Below are 19,515 nucleotides of genomic sequence, written 5' to 3'. Positions count from 1 at the left end.
CTGCAATTGACAGAAGCACCCAGAAAAAGTAAAAAAATGAATATGCATAAGATCAAGATGTATTCCTAAAAAATCAATTATTAAAGTGGCTTTATTGAGAATGGTTCATGGTCAGTCACAAATACTGATTAAACACCTGCTGCATGTGTGGTGTATTCTGGGTATTAGGAATCCATTGGGGAACAAGACAGGCCACAATTCTAGCCCTTGTGGAGTTGACCTGTTGATTCTAGAACCATCTTCCAAGAAATAATTCTGAAATTTTTTCAAGTTTTAAATGATGTATGAGTTTAGAAATGGACCAGGAATAGGCAGCCCGGTGGCTCAGTGGTTTAGCGCTGCCTTCAGCCCAGGGAGTGATCCTGGAGACCCAGGATCGAGTCCCACATGAGGCTACCTGCATGGAGCCTGCTTCTCCCTCTGCCTGTGTCTCTGCCTCTCCCTCTCTCTCTCTTTCTCTCTGTCTCTGTCTCTCATGAATAAAACAATAAAATCTTAAAAAAAAAAAGAAATGGACCAGGAGTTATGGAGAACTCACCCTGTGTGTCTCAGTTATAGAAAACTGTCGAAAAATAAAACAACTTCAAAACAAAGGTGTAAGGATGCTTAGTGTTTTATTCTCAACACGTGTGATCCTTAATTAAAATGAAATCATCATAAAATATATATGGATGTCATACATACACACACTGTAAAGGGAGATTGTATTTATGGCTGAATTAGCAAGCAGCTATCTTTATTTCTTATCATATTTTTAGATAAATCTAAAGATAAAGAAACTTCATTGAAGGTTTATAAAATGATATCAAGCCCTTCCATGGAATGAACTTTTAATGGGCTCAATGGATATCCAAAAAGACACAGTTTATTTTGGCATTTACCAGTCCAAATTAGGCCCAGCAGGGCTGCAAAAGACGGTGGGTCCACTGGAGGTATCTAAATGTAGGCCTATTTTCACCTCTTCACAAGTCTCGAACAAAGAGTTTCTGATCTTCATTTTTTCATGATCACCTTTATGCTAGGCTCTTCCTACTGTCTCATGGTATATAACTGGGAAGGGGAATGCCTACCTCCCTCTACCTGTTCTGCATGTCATCTTACCCAACTTTTCTAGAAGTGAACTTATATTCAATAACCAGGACAGTTTAACCATTCTTTTGCCAAAGTTTAGGCATGGTTCTAAAGCCACTTTGAATCAGAGAGACAGATCAGCAGGGATTCTCCTTACCTATTCTTATGGTTTCCTCCATCAAGTTTCCTGGGGGTCCTATGTGGGGCTATCATGTTTCTTAACCCTTCCCCATAGGCCTTCAAGTTCCCAAATCTCCTCTCTCTTACACTTTCTGTCTAATGTACTCAAATGCCCAAACCCATGATCCCGCAAGAAATGTCACTTCTCCATGAAGAAATGGTGAAGCCCCTGCCCACTGGTTCCTTCTTGGGGCTTGAAAGTTTGGCAGCCCTGGACCTGCTTGCCAATGAGTTTTTCTTCTTGTCCCATTTTTATACACTCTGACCTCAAAGGTCAGAATTTACAGTACTGAGACTGTACACGTAACAAAATAGAAAATCATATATAAAAGTAGAGGAAAGGGGATTTAACAGTTAATTTTTCAAGCCTTAATTGAATGAATGGTTTTAGACACCTACATGGATATGTGTGCATGGATAGAGCCTTGCAGGATATAGGACAACTTTTTGATGCCAGCAAATGAAACCAAAATGATAGAAAGAAGAAAAAGCTGAGTCCGTCCCAATTCCAAAGGAATGATCTATGTTAAGAGAAACATAAAACAACTTGACAGGCACCCATATTTCAGTTTCAACCAGCCAACCAACAGAGCAAAACAATAACAACAAAATAAAATGTTCTTTTAGGTTCTATTCAAGGAGGCTGATTTAAAAAGCACCAGGTCCATTATCACTAACACACTCTCAATGACCCACGGGCCCAAAATAGGTATAATAGTGACACACTAGAAGAAATGACAACCAGGCACAAGTGAGTCACTGACAGAGAAGCAAATAAAAGAAAAACACTGAGGGGACGAGTCATTTAAAAGCCAGCTACCTAGAGGCATTTGCATTTATGAACAAAGTTGACAACTCGTAGTATGATTTAACTTAGTACGTGTTTATTCTTAGAAAACAATTTCTGGGTGGCTCAGGTCATGATCTCGGTCCTGGGATGGAGCCCTGCATCAGGCTCCCTACCGAGTGGGGAGTCTGGTTGTCTCTCTCCCTCTGCTCCTCCCTCCTGCTTGTGCTTGAGCTCGATTGCTTTCTCTCTCTCACTCTCATTCTCGCTCTCTGTCTCAGAGAAATAAAATCTTAAAAAAGAATTCCCAGCACAATAAGTTTGAAACATATTCCCCCAAATTAAAAATGGCAAACTTCAGAGAAACATGATTTGGAAGGGCAGGAAGATGGAATTAGTGGCGAGTTCATCCAAATGTGTCCTCCACTCACAAATAACAAGTGGAAGAAAAAGCCTTTATGAAGGCTAAGTTTAGGCAAGCATGAGCAAAAGGAAAAATAATCATTTATCCCATATTCTAACCTTACATTAAGTTTGGAAACTTTCTAGAAATCACTATATAAAGTAAAAAGAGGTAAAAAGTATTTAGTGTATATACATTTATAAGGAAAGTTAACATAAACATTATATTTACTTTAGAAGTCGGAAGTGAAATGACAGGGAACCTTGGCATGAAATCTGTTGACAGGAGAGGTAAGTATCACTAACAACTGAATGACTGATTTGTTCCAGGGCTCACCAGCATGGCCAGAGGGCAGGTGAGAGACACAAATATAATTTCCCAAGGGAAGAAGAATGAGATTGGGTGGGAGACCAGAACATGAGGTCATGAAATTTAAAGTAACCAAACTTAAGAGCAAGAACAATCCATCCCAAATGTCAAGAGAAGTGAAGCAAAAAATGGAAGAACACAACATATTCTAAAACCAAGGTATAAAAAGAGTAGGTGTCAAGGACCTGTGTGACTCCCCCCTCACCTCCTTCCCCAGGGGACTTCCCTCCATACCCTAAAGCCCAGCACATCATCTTTTCCTCATCTGCTTTTTTCTGAGCATTTGCCCTCATCACTTACACACTATGTATTTTATCTCTTCCCTTTGTGTCTTTCTCCTCTAACTAGAATGCAGGCCCCATGAGGGCAAGGACTTTTGTCTGTTGGAGATGCTTCTGCTTGCCCAGCACCTGGAATGAGGGCTGGCACACACCATGCAGTCAACATGATGTACTGGATGAATGAAGGAGGCATGCTGGGGCCTCTGGGAAAGAAAGCACTGCCTTCAGCCAGCTCCCTCCCTCTCTGCAGTGGTGCAGAGATGTCAGCCCAGAACAGCCGCAGCCATCCTGCCAATGGGACAGCAGCCAGCTGCAGGCTGAAGCTGACATCAGGAAAAGCAGAGTGGAAAAGGGAAAGAAACCCAAACCCCGAAGATTCAGACCCTGAAGTCCGACCTGTCTCCAGACCTCCCAGTTATACGAGCCTATAAATGCCCTATGCTTGAAGCCATTTTGAGTTGGGTTTTCTTTAATTTCTGACTGGAAGCATTCTCACTGATTATCTGCATTTTGAAATCTGAAAACATGGTTTTAGGAAAACTCAGGTTAAGGCAGGGTGTGTATGAAAGGACAAGATTGGGTGGGAAGAGATATGAGAAGTCATCTTCACTTGGTATAAGTAGATAAAATCCCATGCCTGCCATGGTTCATATATTACTGTAAGATCTGACCCAAGGGTCTATGACAAATATGAAATAAGGCCTTCATGTCCCAACACAACCAGAAATTACCAGATAACAAAGGGTTTAAAGTAGCTGTGGCTTACATGGTTCCAGAAAACCTGTATTTGGAGAAGAAGAAGAATCATTATCCTTTCCCACCAAATGATATACATGGCCCCTCCACATCCTACCACTTCATTTTGCTGACAGAAAGAAATCTGAAGATTTTTACTTTTACAAAGAGATCCATAATCATACTAATGTTGATCTTTCCAGATAGTGAAGTGGCAGCAACGTGAGCTTTCAGAAAACAGGGAATACTCTTCGCTCTCTGTAGGCCATTTCAGTATAGATGTTTCATGGGAACAATTTCCTTTGGGATAGTAGGGAAAGCTGTATTCATAAAAAAAACGGAAGTGCTTCCAGCACTTCTCAAACTTCAATGTACATAAAAATCAAGTGGACCATTTGATAACAACACAGATTCCCCGGCAAACACAGTCAGGAGGCCTGGGGCAGGACTGCGATTCTGCATTTTAGCAAGTTCTCCATGGATGTAGAGGCTGCTGATCCACGGACCGTGCGTGAAGTAGAACTGAACAGCATATGAAATAAGAGTTCCCCTTAAGTAAATTGAGGTAAATCTGAGAAGGAAAGCAATGTGTTGTGGGGCTAGCAGGGGGGTGGAGGGTGCAAGATGACATGTCCGTGCCAGTCTTGTGGAGCTGCCAGCCACCCCTGGATGGTCTTCTCGACAACAGGGACTAACAAACCCTTGTTAAATCCTTACATACTAAAAGCCCAATGAGCCTGTCACAGATAAGAAGGACATGTGTCACAGAGCTTCACCGCACAGGCCCGGGCCTACAGGGACATCGGTGCTGCCCCCAGACCCCTCCTGTACTCCTGGTTGAGGTGCAGGCATCAGTGCACAGAAGTGACAATGAAAACATCCTGAAATTTTTAGAGAATATTCTGAGAAAGAAGGGGCAGAAAAGGGAAGCCCTGGAAAGGCAACATCACCTTAGGAAAACTGATGCCAGGGGTTATTTAGAGATGACAGCTGGATTTTGGGGAGGTCACTCCCATACTCACATTTCTGATCTGCATTTTTTAAGATATGAAATTCCTCCAAACTCATCCTTTAACACCAATCATGTTTTAAAAATACAAATATCGGAATCCCTGGGTGGCACAGCGGTTTGGCGACTGCCTTTGGCCCAGGGCGTGATCCTGGAGATCCGGGATCGAATCCCACGTCGGGCTCCCAGTGCATGGAGCCTGCTTCTCCCTCTGCCTGTGTCTCTGCCTCTCTCTCTCTCTCTGTGTGACCATCATAAATTAAAAAAAATTAAAAAAATGCAAATATCTCCTAGGGGTAAGAGTGTGAGTTTGTCTTTCCTTCATATTTTGTAGAAACATCTTCAGGCAGGCTTCCTCCTTCTCATCCAACCAAGCTTAGCTGCCTGAAGGGCTTGCAGGGGTTTTTATACATTCACTTGTTGAAGGATATCCTTGTTGCTTTCAGTTTTTTGTGTTTTTTAAAGCAAGCTCTAGGCCCAGCATAGGGCTTGAACTCACAATCCTAAGATCAAGAGTCACATGCTCTACTGACCAAGTCAGCTAAGTGCCCTGAGTACAGGGGTTTTTAAAACGAGCAGAGGAATGGGGTGCCTGGGTGGCTCAGTCCATTAAGTGTCTGACTCTTGATTTCAGCTTAGGTCTTGATCTCAGGGCTGTGAGACTGAGCCCTACAGCAGGCTCCACACTCAGCATGGAGAATACTTAAAATTCTCTCTCTCCCTCTGCCCCTCCCCACCCCCGACTTGCATGCCCACACATGCTTATATGTGCACACGTGCTCTTGCTCTCTCTAAAATAATAATAATAATAATAACAATTAAAAATGCATAGGAAAGAAGGAAGTTTTTAAGATCATATTCCCTGTAGGAGCTTAGCAATCCTGACAGGCAAAACTACCAGGTTTAACATTAAATGTGTGACCTCTCTAAAAAAAGCTCGTTGTGCTTATAATTTAGTTAAAATATAGAATTTTTAAAAGATTTTTAAATTTATTCATGAGAGACACAGAAAGAGAGGCAGAAACATAGAGGTAGAAGTAGGCTTCCTGTGGGGAGCCCAATGCAAGACTTGATCCCAGGACCCCAGGATCATGACCTGAGCCAAAGGCAGATGCTCAAACACTGAGCCACCCAGGTGTCCCTAAAATAAATAATTAAAGAAAAAATCTAAATGGCTAAAATCAATAACACAAGAAACAACAGGTGTTAGCAAGGATGTGGAGAAAGGGAAACCCCCTTACACTGCTGGTGGGACTACTAGCTGGTGCAGCTACTGTGGAAAACAGCATGGAGTTTCCTCAAAAAAATAAAAATAGGGCAGCCCCGGTGGCGCAGCGGTTTAGCACCGCCTGCAGCCCAGGGTGTGATCCTGGAGATCCCTGGGTGGGATCGAGTCCCATGTCAGGCTCCTTGCATGGAGCTTGCTTCTCCCTCTGCCTCTCTCTCTCTCTCTCTCTCTCTCTCTCTCTCTCTCACACACACACAAATAAATAAATAAAATCTTTTAAAAATAAAAATAAAATAAAACTGCCTTACAATCCAGTAATTATACTACTGGGCATTTACCCAAAAGATATAAAAACACTAATTCAAAGGGATACATGCACCCCAATGTTTACTGCAGCATTATTTGCAATAGCCAAACTATGGAAGCAGTCCAAGTGTCCATCGATTGATGAATGAATAAAAATGTAGTGTACAATGGAGTATTATATAGCCATAAAAAGAATGAAATCTTGCATGTGTAACAACATGGATGGAGCTAGAGAGTATAACTGTAAGGAAAACAATCAGTCAGAGAAAGACAAATACCATATGATTTCACTTACGTGAAATCTAGGAAACAAAACAAATGAGCAAAGAAAAAAAAGAGAGAGAGAGAAACAAACCAAGAAACAGACTCTTAACTATAGAGAACAAACATATGGTTACCAGAGGGGAGGCAGAAGGAGGGGTGAAATAGGTGATGGAGATTAAGGAAGGTACTTGTCATGATGAGCAACGATTCCAGGTGTATGGAATTGTTGAATCATTATATTGTACACTGGAAACTAATATGAGGCTATATGTTAACTATTTGGAATTAAAATTAAAATAAAAAAATAAAAATAAAAGGTTTAAGCTTTCTCTAGAAAACCATGGTCTGGTGCCATGTCCACAAAAGGAACATGGTGATGGTGACAAACATGTGGGTTTTGAGGGATGTCTGTCCCCACACAACCCCCACACAACCAGGAACACATTCTATGTGGAAAGGGATATGGGACAAGAGGAATAGCACAAAGGAGCTACATGCATGGACAAGCTGAGAAGCAGTGTAGAGTAGCAGCTGGTTGGCTACAAAATTCACAGAGGAACAGAGGAAGGTTATTGATGAGGGTTCAGATGGGAACAGTGACAAAAGATCATGATTTTCTAAGAGTACAAAAACTACCTTGGCATGTGAGACTTTAATTTTCCAGAAAGGAACCCAGGTGTACATGACTAGCTCCAACTTCATATGTGAGAGATTTAAAAAAATGAAGCTGACACTGCAAATGGGTACAAAGTACAAGGAGAAACAAGGGCCTTGCTGTAACCATGACTAATTTCCAGGCAAGTGTTGAAAGTCTCATTAAATTAAATTTTTAATAAAAGCAAAATAAGTCATAGTAGAAGAGAGAGAAAAAAGAATATGAATTAAGTAATGAAGCCACTGAGAATAAGGCCATGACTACAGCCAGACCCATAACCCATTCATGACCCTGAGTCATCTGATTTTCCTCCATCTCCAGTGTGTATTTATTCAGAGAGAATCCCAAGTCATAAGGAAATGTCACCAACACACTCTACTTAAGAATGTAGACAACGTAAAGTACATTTTAATAAAAGTTCTACTTGAGTCATAATAAAAAATTTAAATATCAGTATACATAAAAATAACTAGATTTTCTATTATAGAAGTAATGCATGCCCATGATTTTTCAAAAATCAAACAGAAATGAACAACTCAATTTAAAAATACATAAAAGATCTGTACAGATGTTACCAAAGTAGACCTACAAATGGCAAATGGCATATGAAAAGATGCTCAATACCATACATCATTATGCAATTACAAATTAAAACAACAAGATACCACTACACACCTATTAGAAAGGTGGAAATTCAAAACATTGACAATACCAAAGCTGGTGAAGATGTGGGGCAACAGGAACTCTCATTCATGCCTCGTGGAATGCAGAATGGTATGGCCACTTTGGAAGATAGTGTGGTAGTTTACACAAAACTAAACATTCTTACCATATCACTCAAACTTGTGCTTCTTGGTATATACTCAAATCAGCTGAAAACTTACAACCACACAAAGACCTGCACACAAATGTTTATAGAAGCTTTATTCATAATTGCTCAAACTGAAAAGTAACTAAGATGTTCTTCAGTATGTGGATGGATAAATAAACTATGCTACACCCAGACAATGGAATATAATTTAGCACTAAAAAGAAATTAACTATCAAGATATGGAGAAACCTTAAAATGTATATTACTAAGTGAAAAAGGCCAATTTGCAAAGGCTACATACTTTATGATTCCAACCATAGGACACTCTGGAAAAGGCAAAACTGGAGACCAAACTTTTTACTGGAAACAGGAAATAGATCAGTGGTTGCCAGAGGTTGTAGGGAAAGAGAGAGGGATGAAAGAGGTAGAGCCAGAAGATTTTTGGAAACTACTCTGTAGGATACTAAAATAGTGGATACAGTCTTTATGTATTTGGCAAAACCCACAGAAAGACTAAAACCCCAATGTAAACTATGGACTTTGGGTGGTAATGATATAGGTTCATCAATGGTAATTAATGGCCTAACTCTGGTGTGGGATGTAAACTGATGGAGAGTCTAGGGAGAGAGAGAGAAGAGGTATGTAGGAACTCTCTGTACTTTCTGCTCAGTGTTGCCCTAAGCCTAAAATGGCTCAAAAAAAGGCTATTAATGAAAGAAAAATCAAGCAGCACCAATAAATATAAAGCAAAAAGTAAGTCACCAGCTATACCCCAACCTCCTGGTCCTGCTCCTCAGGTTAATGAAGTCTTATGTACATGAGATCAGTAAGATTAATTAAGTCCCGTATACCTTTCTAGAGCTTCTATATATGTGTGAGATAAAAATTAGACATGATGGGTTCATAGCATTCTTCCCCCACCTTTTTATTTTTATTTTTTTTAAAGATTTTATTTATTTATTCATGATAGACATAGAGAGAGAGGCAGAGACACAGGCAAAGGGAGAAGCAGGCTCCATGCCAGGAGCCCGATGTGGGACTCGATCCTGGGACTCCAGGATCACGCCCTGGGCCAAAGGCAGGCGCTAAACCGCTGAGCCACCCAGGGATTCCCCCCACCCCCGACCTTTTTAATAATGGAACCAACTCTGGGCACACATCCGGCCTGTTAGAGACAGACCCTCAGTCTCCCTTGCATCTAGGTAGGGCCGTGCAACCAACTTCTTGACCATAGACTGTGCACAGAAGTGATGTAAGTTCCATGAAAGAGAAGCATTTCTTCATTTTTCTTCCTATCTTTCTCCATGGGCTGAAAATGTGGCTATGTTGTTCTGAGCCAGCTCAAAGCATTCTCATGGAGCAGGAAAAGAGCCTGCTCTGTCTAGAAATTTTGTGTGCCATGCCATGGACCCCTTTGATAGTCTGGTGATGCTACACCCCTGTTCAGACTAATGTTTTTAAATATGTAAAATAAAAGACAATGAATTATATTGAAATAAAGTTAACAAAATGTTTGAAAATGTGTGTTTTAGTAACATCTATGCCTCCAAATTAATGCATTACATAACAAGGTCTAGTTAGAGTAAACCCAGAGAAATTTCAAAGCAGGATGTGCATACATATTTTGAGATACCTGGAACAACTGTAACATGATATGAAAATATCCATGATTTCAATGGTTACAAAGTCATGGTTTCACAAACACTCCAGAGGCTCGTTGCTTCCATTCACAATGGAAGCATGCACTACATTTCAATTTGAGGTTAGTAAAATAAAGATGAAGTTTTTCTATCCATCCAGATTCACAGACCCCTTGACTCATTATGCAGATGTTAGGTAAACACGCTTAGTCTACCAAATGAAGAAGCAGTAAGAGAAGGAACCTGGGTGCCCTGTGTAATTTCATGGGGTAAAGGCTGCTGCTCTGCTCACATCTGCACTACCCTGTGAGAGAGGTAGAGTTTCTGTCTGGCTTAAGCCACTGTGTTTTGGGGTTTCTCTGTTGCTTTGCCTGAAAACATAGTAAAGAGAGCAGTATGTGAAGTGGTGACGAGTTGAATCTGGAAGCTGTCTTAGGTTTTTTGTTTTGTTTTGTTTTGTTTTGTTTTGAAACAGAAAGAGTGAGCCTGTGAGAGCAGGGTGGAGAGAAGCAAGGGGAGAGGGAGAGAGAGAGAATCTCAAGCAGATGCACTCTTGTGTGCAGAGCCCAATGTGGGGTTCAATCTCACAACCCAGGGAGATCATGACCTGAGCTGAAATCATGAGTTGGACATTTAACTCACTGAGCCACCCAGATGCCCCTAACTGCCTTAGTTTTAATTTGAGCTCTGCCACTTGCTGTTGAGTATTCTTTGGCCTATTACTTAACCTCTCTAAGTCTCAGTTTCCTAACCTGTAAGATACGGATGATAATAATGGTACCTAGCTAATAAGGTCACTGCACATATTGATACACAGAAAGTGATTAAGAAAGTGACCAAAGTACTACAAACCTTCCATACATGTAAGCTATCAGTACTATTACTATTATAGTGTTTACTGTTTGTAGTGTATACTGTTTGACTCCTGGCTTCTCACCATCCCAGACATCATTCCATACAGGATATATAAGTTTATTTCTATTTCTTTAAAATCTGCATAGTAATGTGCTGAATAAATATGCCAAAATTCTTTTAGCCAGTCTCCAAATACACATTGATCATTTAGGATGTTTCTCAAAGTTTCACTTAAAAGGCTATTATATGAATTATAGAAAAAGCTCTCTGAAACTACTCCACCAATCCCTTTGTCCTAAGATTTTGCAGCAAGTTTACTGAGATCTTATTTACATTCTATAAAAATGCACCTATTTTATTTTATTTATTTTTAAGATTCTATTTATTTATTCATGAGAGACACACAGAGAAAGGCAGAGACATAGGCAGAGGGAGAAGCAACCTCCCTGCAGGGAGCCTGATGCAGGACTTGATCCCAGGACCCCGGGATCATGACCTGAGCCAAAGGCAGACACTCAACCACTGAGCCACCCAGATGCCCCAAAATGCACCCATTTTAAATGCACAGTTTGATGAGCTCTATAATACCTTGTAAGAATAAGACTTCATGTATAAGACCTTACCTTGAAAAAGGTAAATCATAGAAAACGCAAACCTGTCCTACGACCCAGCAATTGCACTGTTGGGGATTTACCCCAAAGATTCAGATACAATGAAATGCCGGGACACCGGCACCCCGATGTTTATAGCAGCAATGTCCACAATAGCCAAACTGTGGAAGGAGCCTCGGTGTCCATCAAAAGATGATTGGAGGGATCCCTGGGTGGCGCAGCGGTTTGGTGCCTGACTTTGGCCCAGGGCGCGATCCTGGAGACCTGGGATCGAATCCCACGTCCGGCTCCCGGTGCATGGAGCCTGCTTCTCCCTCTGCCTGTGTCTCTGCCTCTCTCTCTCTCTCTGTGTGACTATCATAAATAAAATAAATAAAATAAATAAAAAAAAAGATGATTGGATAAAGAAGATGTGGTCTATGTATACAATGGAATATTACTCAGCCATTAGAAACGACAAATACCCACCATTTGCTTCAACGTGGATGGAACTGGAGGGTATTATGCTGAGTGAAATAAGTCAATCGGAGAAGGACAAACATTATATGGTCTCATTCATTTGGGAAATATAAATAATAGTGAAAGGGAATAGAAGGGAAGGGAGAAGAAATGGGTAGGAAATATCAGAAAGCGAGACAGAACATAAAGACTCCTAACTCTGGGAAACGAACTAGGGGTGGTGGAAGGGGAGGAGGGCAGGGGGTGGGGGTGAATGGGTGACGGGCACTGAGAGGGGCACTTGACGGGATGAGCACTGGGTGTTATTCTGTATGTTGGCAAATTGAACACCAATAAAAAATAAATTTATTATTTAAAAAAAACATTCTTGAAAACAAACAAAAAAAAAGAAAATGCAAAGCATTGATATTATTCCTATCACACTAATACTGTTCATTTTCTTTGATAGAGATGATCCTGTCCTGAAAGAGCTGTGGAGAGCAACTCAACTGTCCTTTTCTTCAGCAATGTCCCCAGATTTGTGTCTGACAATGCATCCCTCCTACTCCTGAGCTCTGGGAATAGACCTAAATGATACCAGCCAGCAGCTTCTGGCCCAGTGATGGGTCAGCACAGGACATAATCTGAGCCGATTGATGACAGGCAAACAGACTTTTGTGCTGGGGCTTCTGAACAAAAGTATACCCATCACTCTTTCCCCAAGGGACTTGAAGTGATAAAAGGTCTAAGGCTACCTCACCCATCCTACAACTACAGAGGAACCACTGGTCTGAAAAGGGTCAGCCTGGAAGAGACAGATCAAACAGGGATAGCTAAACCCTCCAGGAAACTAGCATCACCATGGATTCTTCACTGGACTCTGTGTAGTAATAAATTCTCTAGTTACTTAAGCAAATTGGATGGGTTTCTACTACTTGCCAGCAAAAGAATACTAGGCAGTACTCAAGCTAGGTTTAGAATTCCAAATTTTAGGCAACGTAAAGAAGGGAATTAAAAATCATCCCTGATGCTCCTACTACCACCAAGGGTCAATTATTGTCCACTTCTAGTGTTGTAGGCCTCCTTCCCTGGGAGGCAGCCAGGCAGCTCACACAGAGCTCTACATGCTGGGATTTCTTGGAGTGAGCTCTTAGGACCTTCCATCCCTGTAAGGAGTGACAGAAACAGGACAGGACACAGGGAGAGGTCAGACTGCAAGCAGTAGGGTTACAACAAACACTAGCTGATCCCATTGGGAGTTCTGGCCCTGGGAAGACCCTTCAGAGTTACCCCTCCTTGAGGCAGGGAGCTAGTGATATTTTATACTGCATGTCCTCCCCCTCCTCCTGCCCAAGACTAGTCCCTAGATGCAGGCTGCCCTTGAGAGGGGCAGGTGTTGGGCAAAACCCTGCTCTTCAGTCCAGGGCAATCTCTTTCAAGGGGGACTCAGCTTCAAGCTGCTGATGCTCACACATTGCAGTTAGAAAATGAATTCTTTAGTCTGGAACAAGAAGGGTCTAGGTGGCACAGAATAGTATCACACTTGCACATTTCCTTTTACACTATTTTATTCATGTGTTTTCTTTCTGTAGAAATTTAAATCATAGGGACCCCTGGGTGGCTCAGTGATTGAGTGTCGCCTTCGGCTCAGGGAGTGATCTTGGGATCCTAGGATCCAGTCCCCACATCAGGCTCACTGCAGAAAGCCAGTTTCTCCCTCTGCCTATGTCTCTGCCTTGCTCTGTATGTGTCTCTCATGAATAAATAAATAAAACCTTAAAAAAATTTAAGTCATATTTATTTTTTTAAAATTTTTTAAATTTATTTATGATAGTCACACACACACACACACACACACACACACACACAGAGAGAGGCAGAGACATAGGCAGAGGGAGAAGCAGGCTCCATGCACCAGGAGCCCGACGTGGGATTCGATCCCGGGTCTCCAGGATCGCGCCCTGGGCCAAAGGCAGGCGCTAAACCACTGTGCCACCCAGGGATCCCTTTAAGTCATATTTAAATGCTGTTTTATATTTTGGTATGAGCCTAGCATTACAATTCTGAGAATTTTCCAATCATTAAATATTCTGTAAGTGAGGGCAGCCTGGGTGGCTCAGCGGTTTAGCGCCGCCTTCAGCCCAGGGCCTGATCCTGGAGACCCGGGATCGAGGCTCCCTGCATGGAGCCTGCTTCTCCCTCTGCCTGTGTCTCTGCCTCTCTGTCTCTGTCTCTCTCATGAATAAATAAAATCTCTTAAAAAAATAAAATAAATATTCTGTAAGTGAATTGCAGAGTTATAATTCCTTCATATAGTTACCATAAAGTATTTAAACATTGTCTTACTATTGGACACTTAGAGTATTTCCAATATCTTTAATTCTCATGTATAAATTTTTGTTTGTATCTTTGCAATCAGTTTTTAAGATATATTTCTAAGAGTGAAATTGAAGGGTTGAAGGATATGAACCACTGGCAGCTTTCTGGCCAAACTGCCCTTTGGAACTACATGTCAATTACAGTCCAATGACTGCTACATTTGTCTCATTAGAATTGAATGTTTCTCTATTTTATGCCTTGCCAATTGATTGAAAATGATGTTTCATTCTTGTTTTGGCTTCCTTTCCCCCAATGAATGATAAATTTTAAGAGCTTTCTTTTTTTTAACTTCTTTTTTTTTTTTTAAGATTTTATTTATTTATTCACGAGAGACAGAGAGAGAGGCAGAGATACAGGCAGAGGAGGAAGCAGGCTCCATGCAGGGAGCCTGACGTGGGACTCGATCCCCGGTCTCCAGGATCATGCCCTCGGCTGAAGGCGGCACTAAACCACTGAGCCACCAGGGCCACCCAATTTTAAGAGCTTTAAATATCCATTGTTTTTTGTTTGTTTTTCTTCATATGTAAACAGTGTGGCCATTTTTTTTTGGGGGGGGGGTCAGTTTTTCTATTTTGGTATCAAATGGTCTTTTATTGACAAAAAATATCTGACTGGACAAGCAACTTCTCAATATGACTCTTTCCCTAAATGTATTGGTTAAACTCACTCGATCATCAAGCCCTCCACCAATAAAATAATTTTTAAAATAAATCTTTCAGTTAAAATGGTAGCAAGCTCCTTGTTCCGTTCTCTCTCTTTTTTTAATTTCATGGATTGTCTTTTGGCCAAATGTATGTCCACTTACTTGAGCAATCCAGCCCGATGGAAGACATAGAGATCCTGCTCCAGAGTACAGTTGTTGAAGGGCACAATCTTCACAAAGTTCTGGATGAGGGCAAACTCAGGGGTGAGGTGTGGCAGAGAAATGATGCAGAAGTTCTTGTCCTAACATGATTGGCGACCAGGGCACACCGGAAAATAGGGAGTAAAATGTGTAAAGGACAGGGTATTCAAGTTCAACTTTCTGATAATTTGGAAAGTGACCATATGATATTCAAGTGGATGAGGAATTACAAGCATATGGAGAAAATCTCTGCAAGTCTGACTGAAACCTAAATAAATGAGTATTGTAAACAATGGGACCCATTCGGCATAGCTCTTTTGTGGAAGTCATTTTTGAAAGTAAAGTCCTTTGTACTGGCAAATTTGCTTGCACCCTGAAGGAAATGAGGCAGCACTGTGTCATAGTCAAGGCTCTAGACTTGCTAAGTGACAGAGCACCAGCCTCGGTCCCCTCTTCTGGGATGAGAGGCTTGTACTCCAGGCCTTTCTTCTCTAAAATCCTGTATTATATGTGAATGGATATCCATATTTTATCATGACATGATCTCATTTAGGTGAACAGATCTAAGGATGTGTTTAACCTGGGAAGTGTGCTTAGTTAGTAGGCATAGGAGGATCCAAATGTCCTCAGAACTGCCACTTACCCCTGGGATCTGCACTGCCCAAAATGGGAACCAGCAGCCACGTCTGGATACTGGACATTTAGGAATGTAGCCTAGGGAGTGACTGGAGAACTGAGTTTTTTATTTTACTTCATTTTAATTAATTTAAAATTTAAATTAAAAACTGATACTCAATTCAGTTATTGGAAAAGTTCTATGTACGTTGGAATAACTTGAGTATATGAATCTACTTATTCAACTGTAAATTTTACAAAATCTAAACACATATCATATATTTTTGATGAAAATGTAGCATTTATATTGAAATGTGCTACAGGTGTGATATACATTTTAGATTTCAAACACTGGGAAAAAGAATGTTAAATATCTCAATAACTTTTCACACTGATTACATGTTAAAATGATTAAATTTGGGCCATATTCAGTTAAATAAAATGTATTATTAAAATTTATTTCATCCCTGTGAAATCACTTTTTTTAACTTTTTTTTTTTAATGTGGCTACTAGAATATTTAGAATTACTCATGTGGTTTAAATTTGTTGTCTATGGAACAGTGCTGTCCTAGATGTTGTGTTCCAAACTTTGCACTTGACCCCCTGCCAGGTGCCTGCAGGAACCGCCTGCTCTTCCCAGAGCTAATTTGTCCCTTTGGGATCTCGCCTCCTCCTGAACCCTGTGAAGGCATTACTTGTGCTAATCCACAACCCTGGGGACATTTGGGCAAACCAAATAAGTGAATCATTGTTTGACCTTATCTTCCTTCTTTCTAGCAAAATAACACAGCTCCTTTTGGGGAACTTGAAAGTCACGTTGTTGAAAATATTCAAGTTGAAAACAAGGAATCTGTACCAAGTCTCAGTGGTACCTCAATTGTATTCCTTCCCCACTTTTCTTCTCTCCAGTAAAGTGATAAGAAATTGATTAGAATCTCCATCCCTTTACAACAATGAAACAAAAATAGAGGAAGAGGACAGGAATGGAGGATGTTGTTTGCACCGGTCTGTTTGCCTGGGGCAAACCAAACATATTGTAGTAGGTTGAGTGCCTCCTACACATCAGGGATTGTGTTGGGCAATGGCAACCAGATAATCAGCCACAAATTCCTACTTTCCTACTATCAGAAAAGCAATATAATGGTTTGGCTTCCTCTGGGAGGAGGAGACCAAAATGAATTGCTTTGACTCAGATTTGAAGGATTTAAGGATGAATAATAAAGATATTTTGTTCCTCTCTCCTTAGATCCTGAAATAAAATAGAATTCAACTGTAAAAGTATGTCTTTTACCTTTTCAAAGCCAGCACTGTTTTTGTCATGCTGAAGATCTGCCTTTACATGGACTTCAAAATAGGAATGAATTTAAATGTAGGGAAATTACTTTGGTGCATCTCTGAGGGAACTGGCTTTGTAAATCCTACTTTAGGGTAATCTACATTGCTTTATGAGCTTAAAAATGCCTTAAAATTAATCCCAAAAAATTACAATGGAAAACATTATTGCAAGTCTTCATTATATTAACAAAATGAGGAAATACAACCTATGATCACATGGGCTTCAGGAAACATAATTAGACCATATTTGTTTTTTGCCTCAGTAGAAAGAGGATCAAGAAAAATAAGACAATAGATATTTTGCTTGAATTAACCAACTGAAGAAGTCTAGTCACTGACTTTACTTAGGCGAGGCATGGAAAAAGTCTTTATAAAAATCCATGTGTTCCTCAATTGTCTTCCTTCCCCACTTTTCTTCTCTCCAGTAAAGTGATAAGAAATTGATTAGAATCTCCATCCCTTTACAACAATGAAACAAAAATAGAGGAAGAGGACGGAATGGAGGATGTTGTTTGCACTGGTCTGTTTGCCTGGGGCCCATTCACCAAACATATTGTAGTAGGTTGAGTGCCTCCTACACATCAGGGATTGTTTTGGGCAATGCCAACCAGAAAATCAGCCACAAATTCCTACTTTCCTACTATCAGAAAAGCAATATAATGGTTTCAGAATTCTTTGAGCCAATGTAAGCTATAAAGTCAGATAGCAGTCTAATCCACTTTTGTGTCATTTCTGACATTTTCATGTACTACCAGCATTCTATTAGTGATTTGATTCTACTAAAAAAACTGTTAAAGCTATCCTTAAAAGAAATTATACATTGAAAGGGAACTATGAAAAGAGCAATGACAATATTTTTAAGAGTTCACAGTATGTCACTCAACCTTATTTTTCAGAACACAGAAGCAATTCAAACCTCAACATTCATAACAGTATACATGCTTGGAGAGTGAATATGGCATTTTACTTTTCTGTAACTTTTTTAGCTCACAAAACCAATTACATTACTCAAAATTCAGCATGTACTTACAGGAAAAAGACTGAAGACAAAATTCATAAAGTCCAGTGACCTGTAAACAAGACAGTAAGCATTGTCATTGACGTGCAAGCAAAAAGGGCATCAATCTATATTTAAGGAGATTGATGGTTTTCTTCCTGTCAGGTAGTGACAGCCAATCACTAGTTGGAATTTATGTTTAGCTGAACATTAATCAAGTAGCAGAAAGTCATAAGCTTCATATTTCAGTAATGAAGTATTTTTCTATAACTAAAGACATTATTATAGCAATTAATAATTTGTATATTCAAAGAGCAAGATACTCATTATGACACATTGTGACACTCCCTTTTGTTAGAGCTTTTTGGGGAGATATGGGTATATTATAAGCAGCTCTGATCTTTTTATCTTTTTCATGCATGAGATCTTCTGGCCAGCTGTTGATGTATAGTCACAGGCAAACCATAATGGATCATCGAATTTCTGTCTGAAAATTCAAAAGTCATACTCTAAGCACAATCATATCTGAATGCACAGGGAAAAATAAATACACACAAGAAATCTAGGAGGGCTTATAGGCTTTTTAGATATCTGTAATATAAGTAAAATAAAGATTTCCGTTTTCAACTTCCAGGATTTCCAAAGAAATTGAAAACTTAAGAGGAAAAGAGTACAAATAAAACATAATTCTAAGTGAGATTGGAAGACTGGGAATATGTTTAAATACATTTTCTAAGAAAGAAATGTCCGGGAGCACTCTTGGTCATCTAAAAAATACTCCAGAACCTCTGGTCTATCAAAATGGGGCAATTTTATCCTTTTCCAGATTATTTTGTGAATAAAATGGTGGAGTAGGTGGGAATTCTAAAGGAGATGTGAATCTAGGCATCGAGGTCAAAGGTCCACTTCCAGACTATAGATGGGAGTTTGCACTGAACACACGGAGATAGGAAATGGGGTGATTGAGTGGTCTGGTGGGCACCCAGGCTTTGTCTGGCACCATGCCTCCTTCTTCTAGCAGTTGCCACAGATTGTTGTTCAGTCCCACTAACCCCCTCTCAGATTACTTTTGGGTAAGGTTTCAGCCCCAAATCTGGAGGGGAACATGAGACAAAGGACTAAACTATCACCATGGCCTGGCCTGGCCCCATCTATCAGCTCAGGAATGAGCACACAGTCTTATCAGGTCTGATGGAGCTTTAGCTAGAAAGCCAGCCTCAAACCATAAAGAAGTCCTCACTAGCTTCTGGTACACAGCCTGAGCTCACTGTCTATTTTTTCGGCCCCCAAAAGTATACTCCTCTGAGAATGGGGCCAGCAGCAAGGAACCAGAGGTTAGGAGGTAGAGAGAGAAACCTGGAACTTGATGGGGTTATCTTGAATCAAGCCACATTGAAAATCAATCCCATCAGTGCACTTATCCTTTGTTCTATGAAGTGATTATTACGTTTTTTTAAAAGCCATTTCAGTTGGATCTTCTGATACCTGCAACCAAAAGGCTCCAGACAAGCAACCACTTAACTCCACATCCTCCCCCCAAAATGCAAACTTTAGAGAATGGAGAGCAGCATGTGGTTACAAAAGTGATGATTTTCCAAATCCCCAACTGTTACACAGGTGAGTCAAAATATGGGCAGTGCGGTTCTGCAGCCCTTGCCCAAATTATATTATTATTCTGATACCCTCTGGGACTGGGTCTCA

The 19,515-nt window shown here is 40.4% G+C and overlaps 1 protein-coding gene across 2 annotated transcripts in view; it reads right to left on the bottom strand.

Moving 5' to 3' along the window:
- CFAP61 (cilia and flagella associated protein 61) overlaps nucleotides 1-19,515 on the bottom strand; it is a 277,336-nt gene that overhangs the window by 168,287 nt on the left and 89,534 nt on the right. The window contains exons 12-14 of one of the 2 annotated variants that reach the window (XM_055306700.1): nucleotides 17,848-17,887; nucleotides 14,828-14,967; nucleotides 12,449-12,809 (exon numbers count right to left, since the gene is read on the bottom strand). In XM_055306700.1, the coding sequence (XP_055162675.1) occupies nucleotides 12,794-12,809; nucleotides 14,828-14,967; nucleotides 17,848-17,887 (196 nt within the window). In that variant the 3' untranslated portion in view covers nucleotides 12,449-12,793. Of the gene's footprint in view, nucleotides 1-12,448; nucleotides 12,810-14,827; nucleotides 14,968-17,847; nucleotides 17,888-19,515 lie in introns of those variants that run through there. The other variant, XM_055306706.1, reaches the window with a different exon arrangement.

This window comes from Nyctereutes procyonoides, unplaced genomic scaffold, assembly GCF_905146905.1.
Source record: "Nyctereutes procyonoides isolate TBG_1078 unplaced genomic scaffold, NYPRO_anot_genome, whole genome shotgun sequence".
NCBI lineage: Eukaryota > Metazoa > Chordata > Mammalia > Carnivora > Canidae > Nyctereutes > Nyctereutes procyonoides.
Note: the sequence above shows the minus strand (reverse complement) of the source record. Positions and strands in the feature narration are given on the sequence as shown.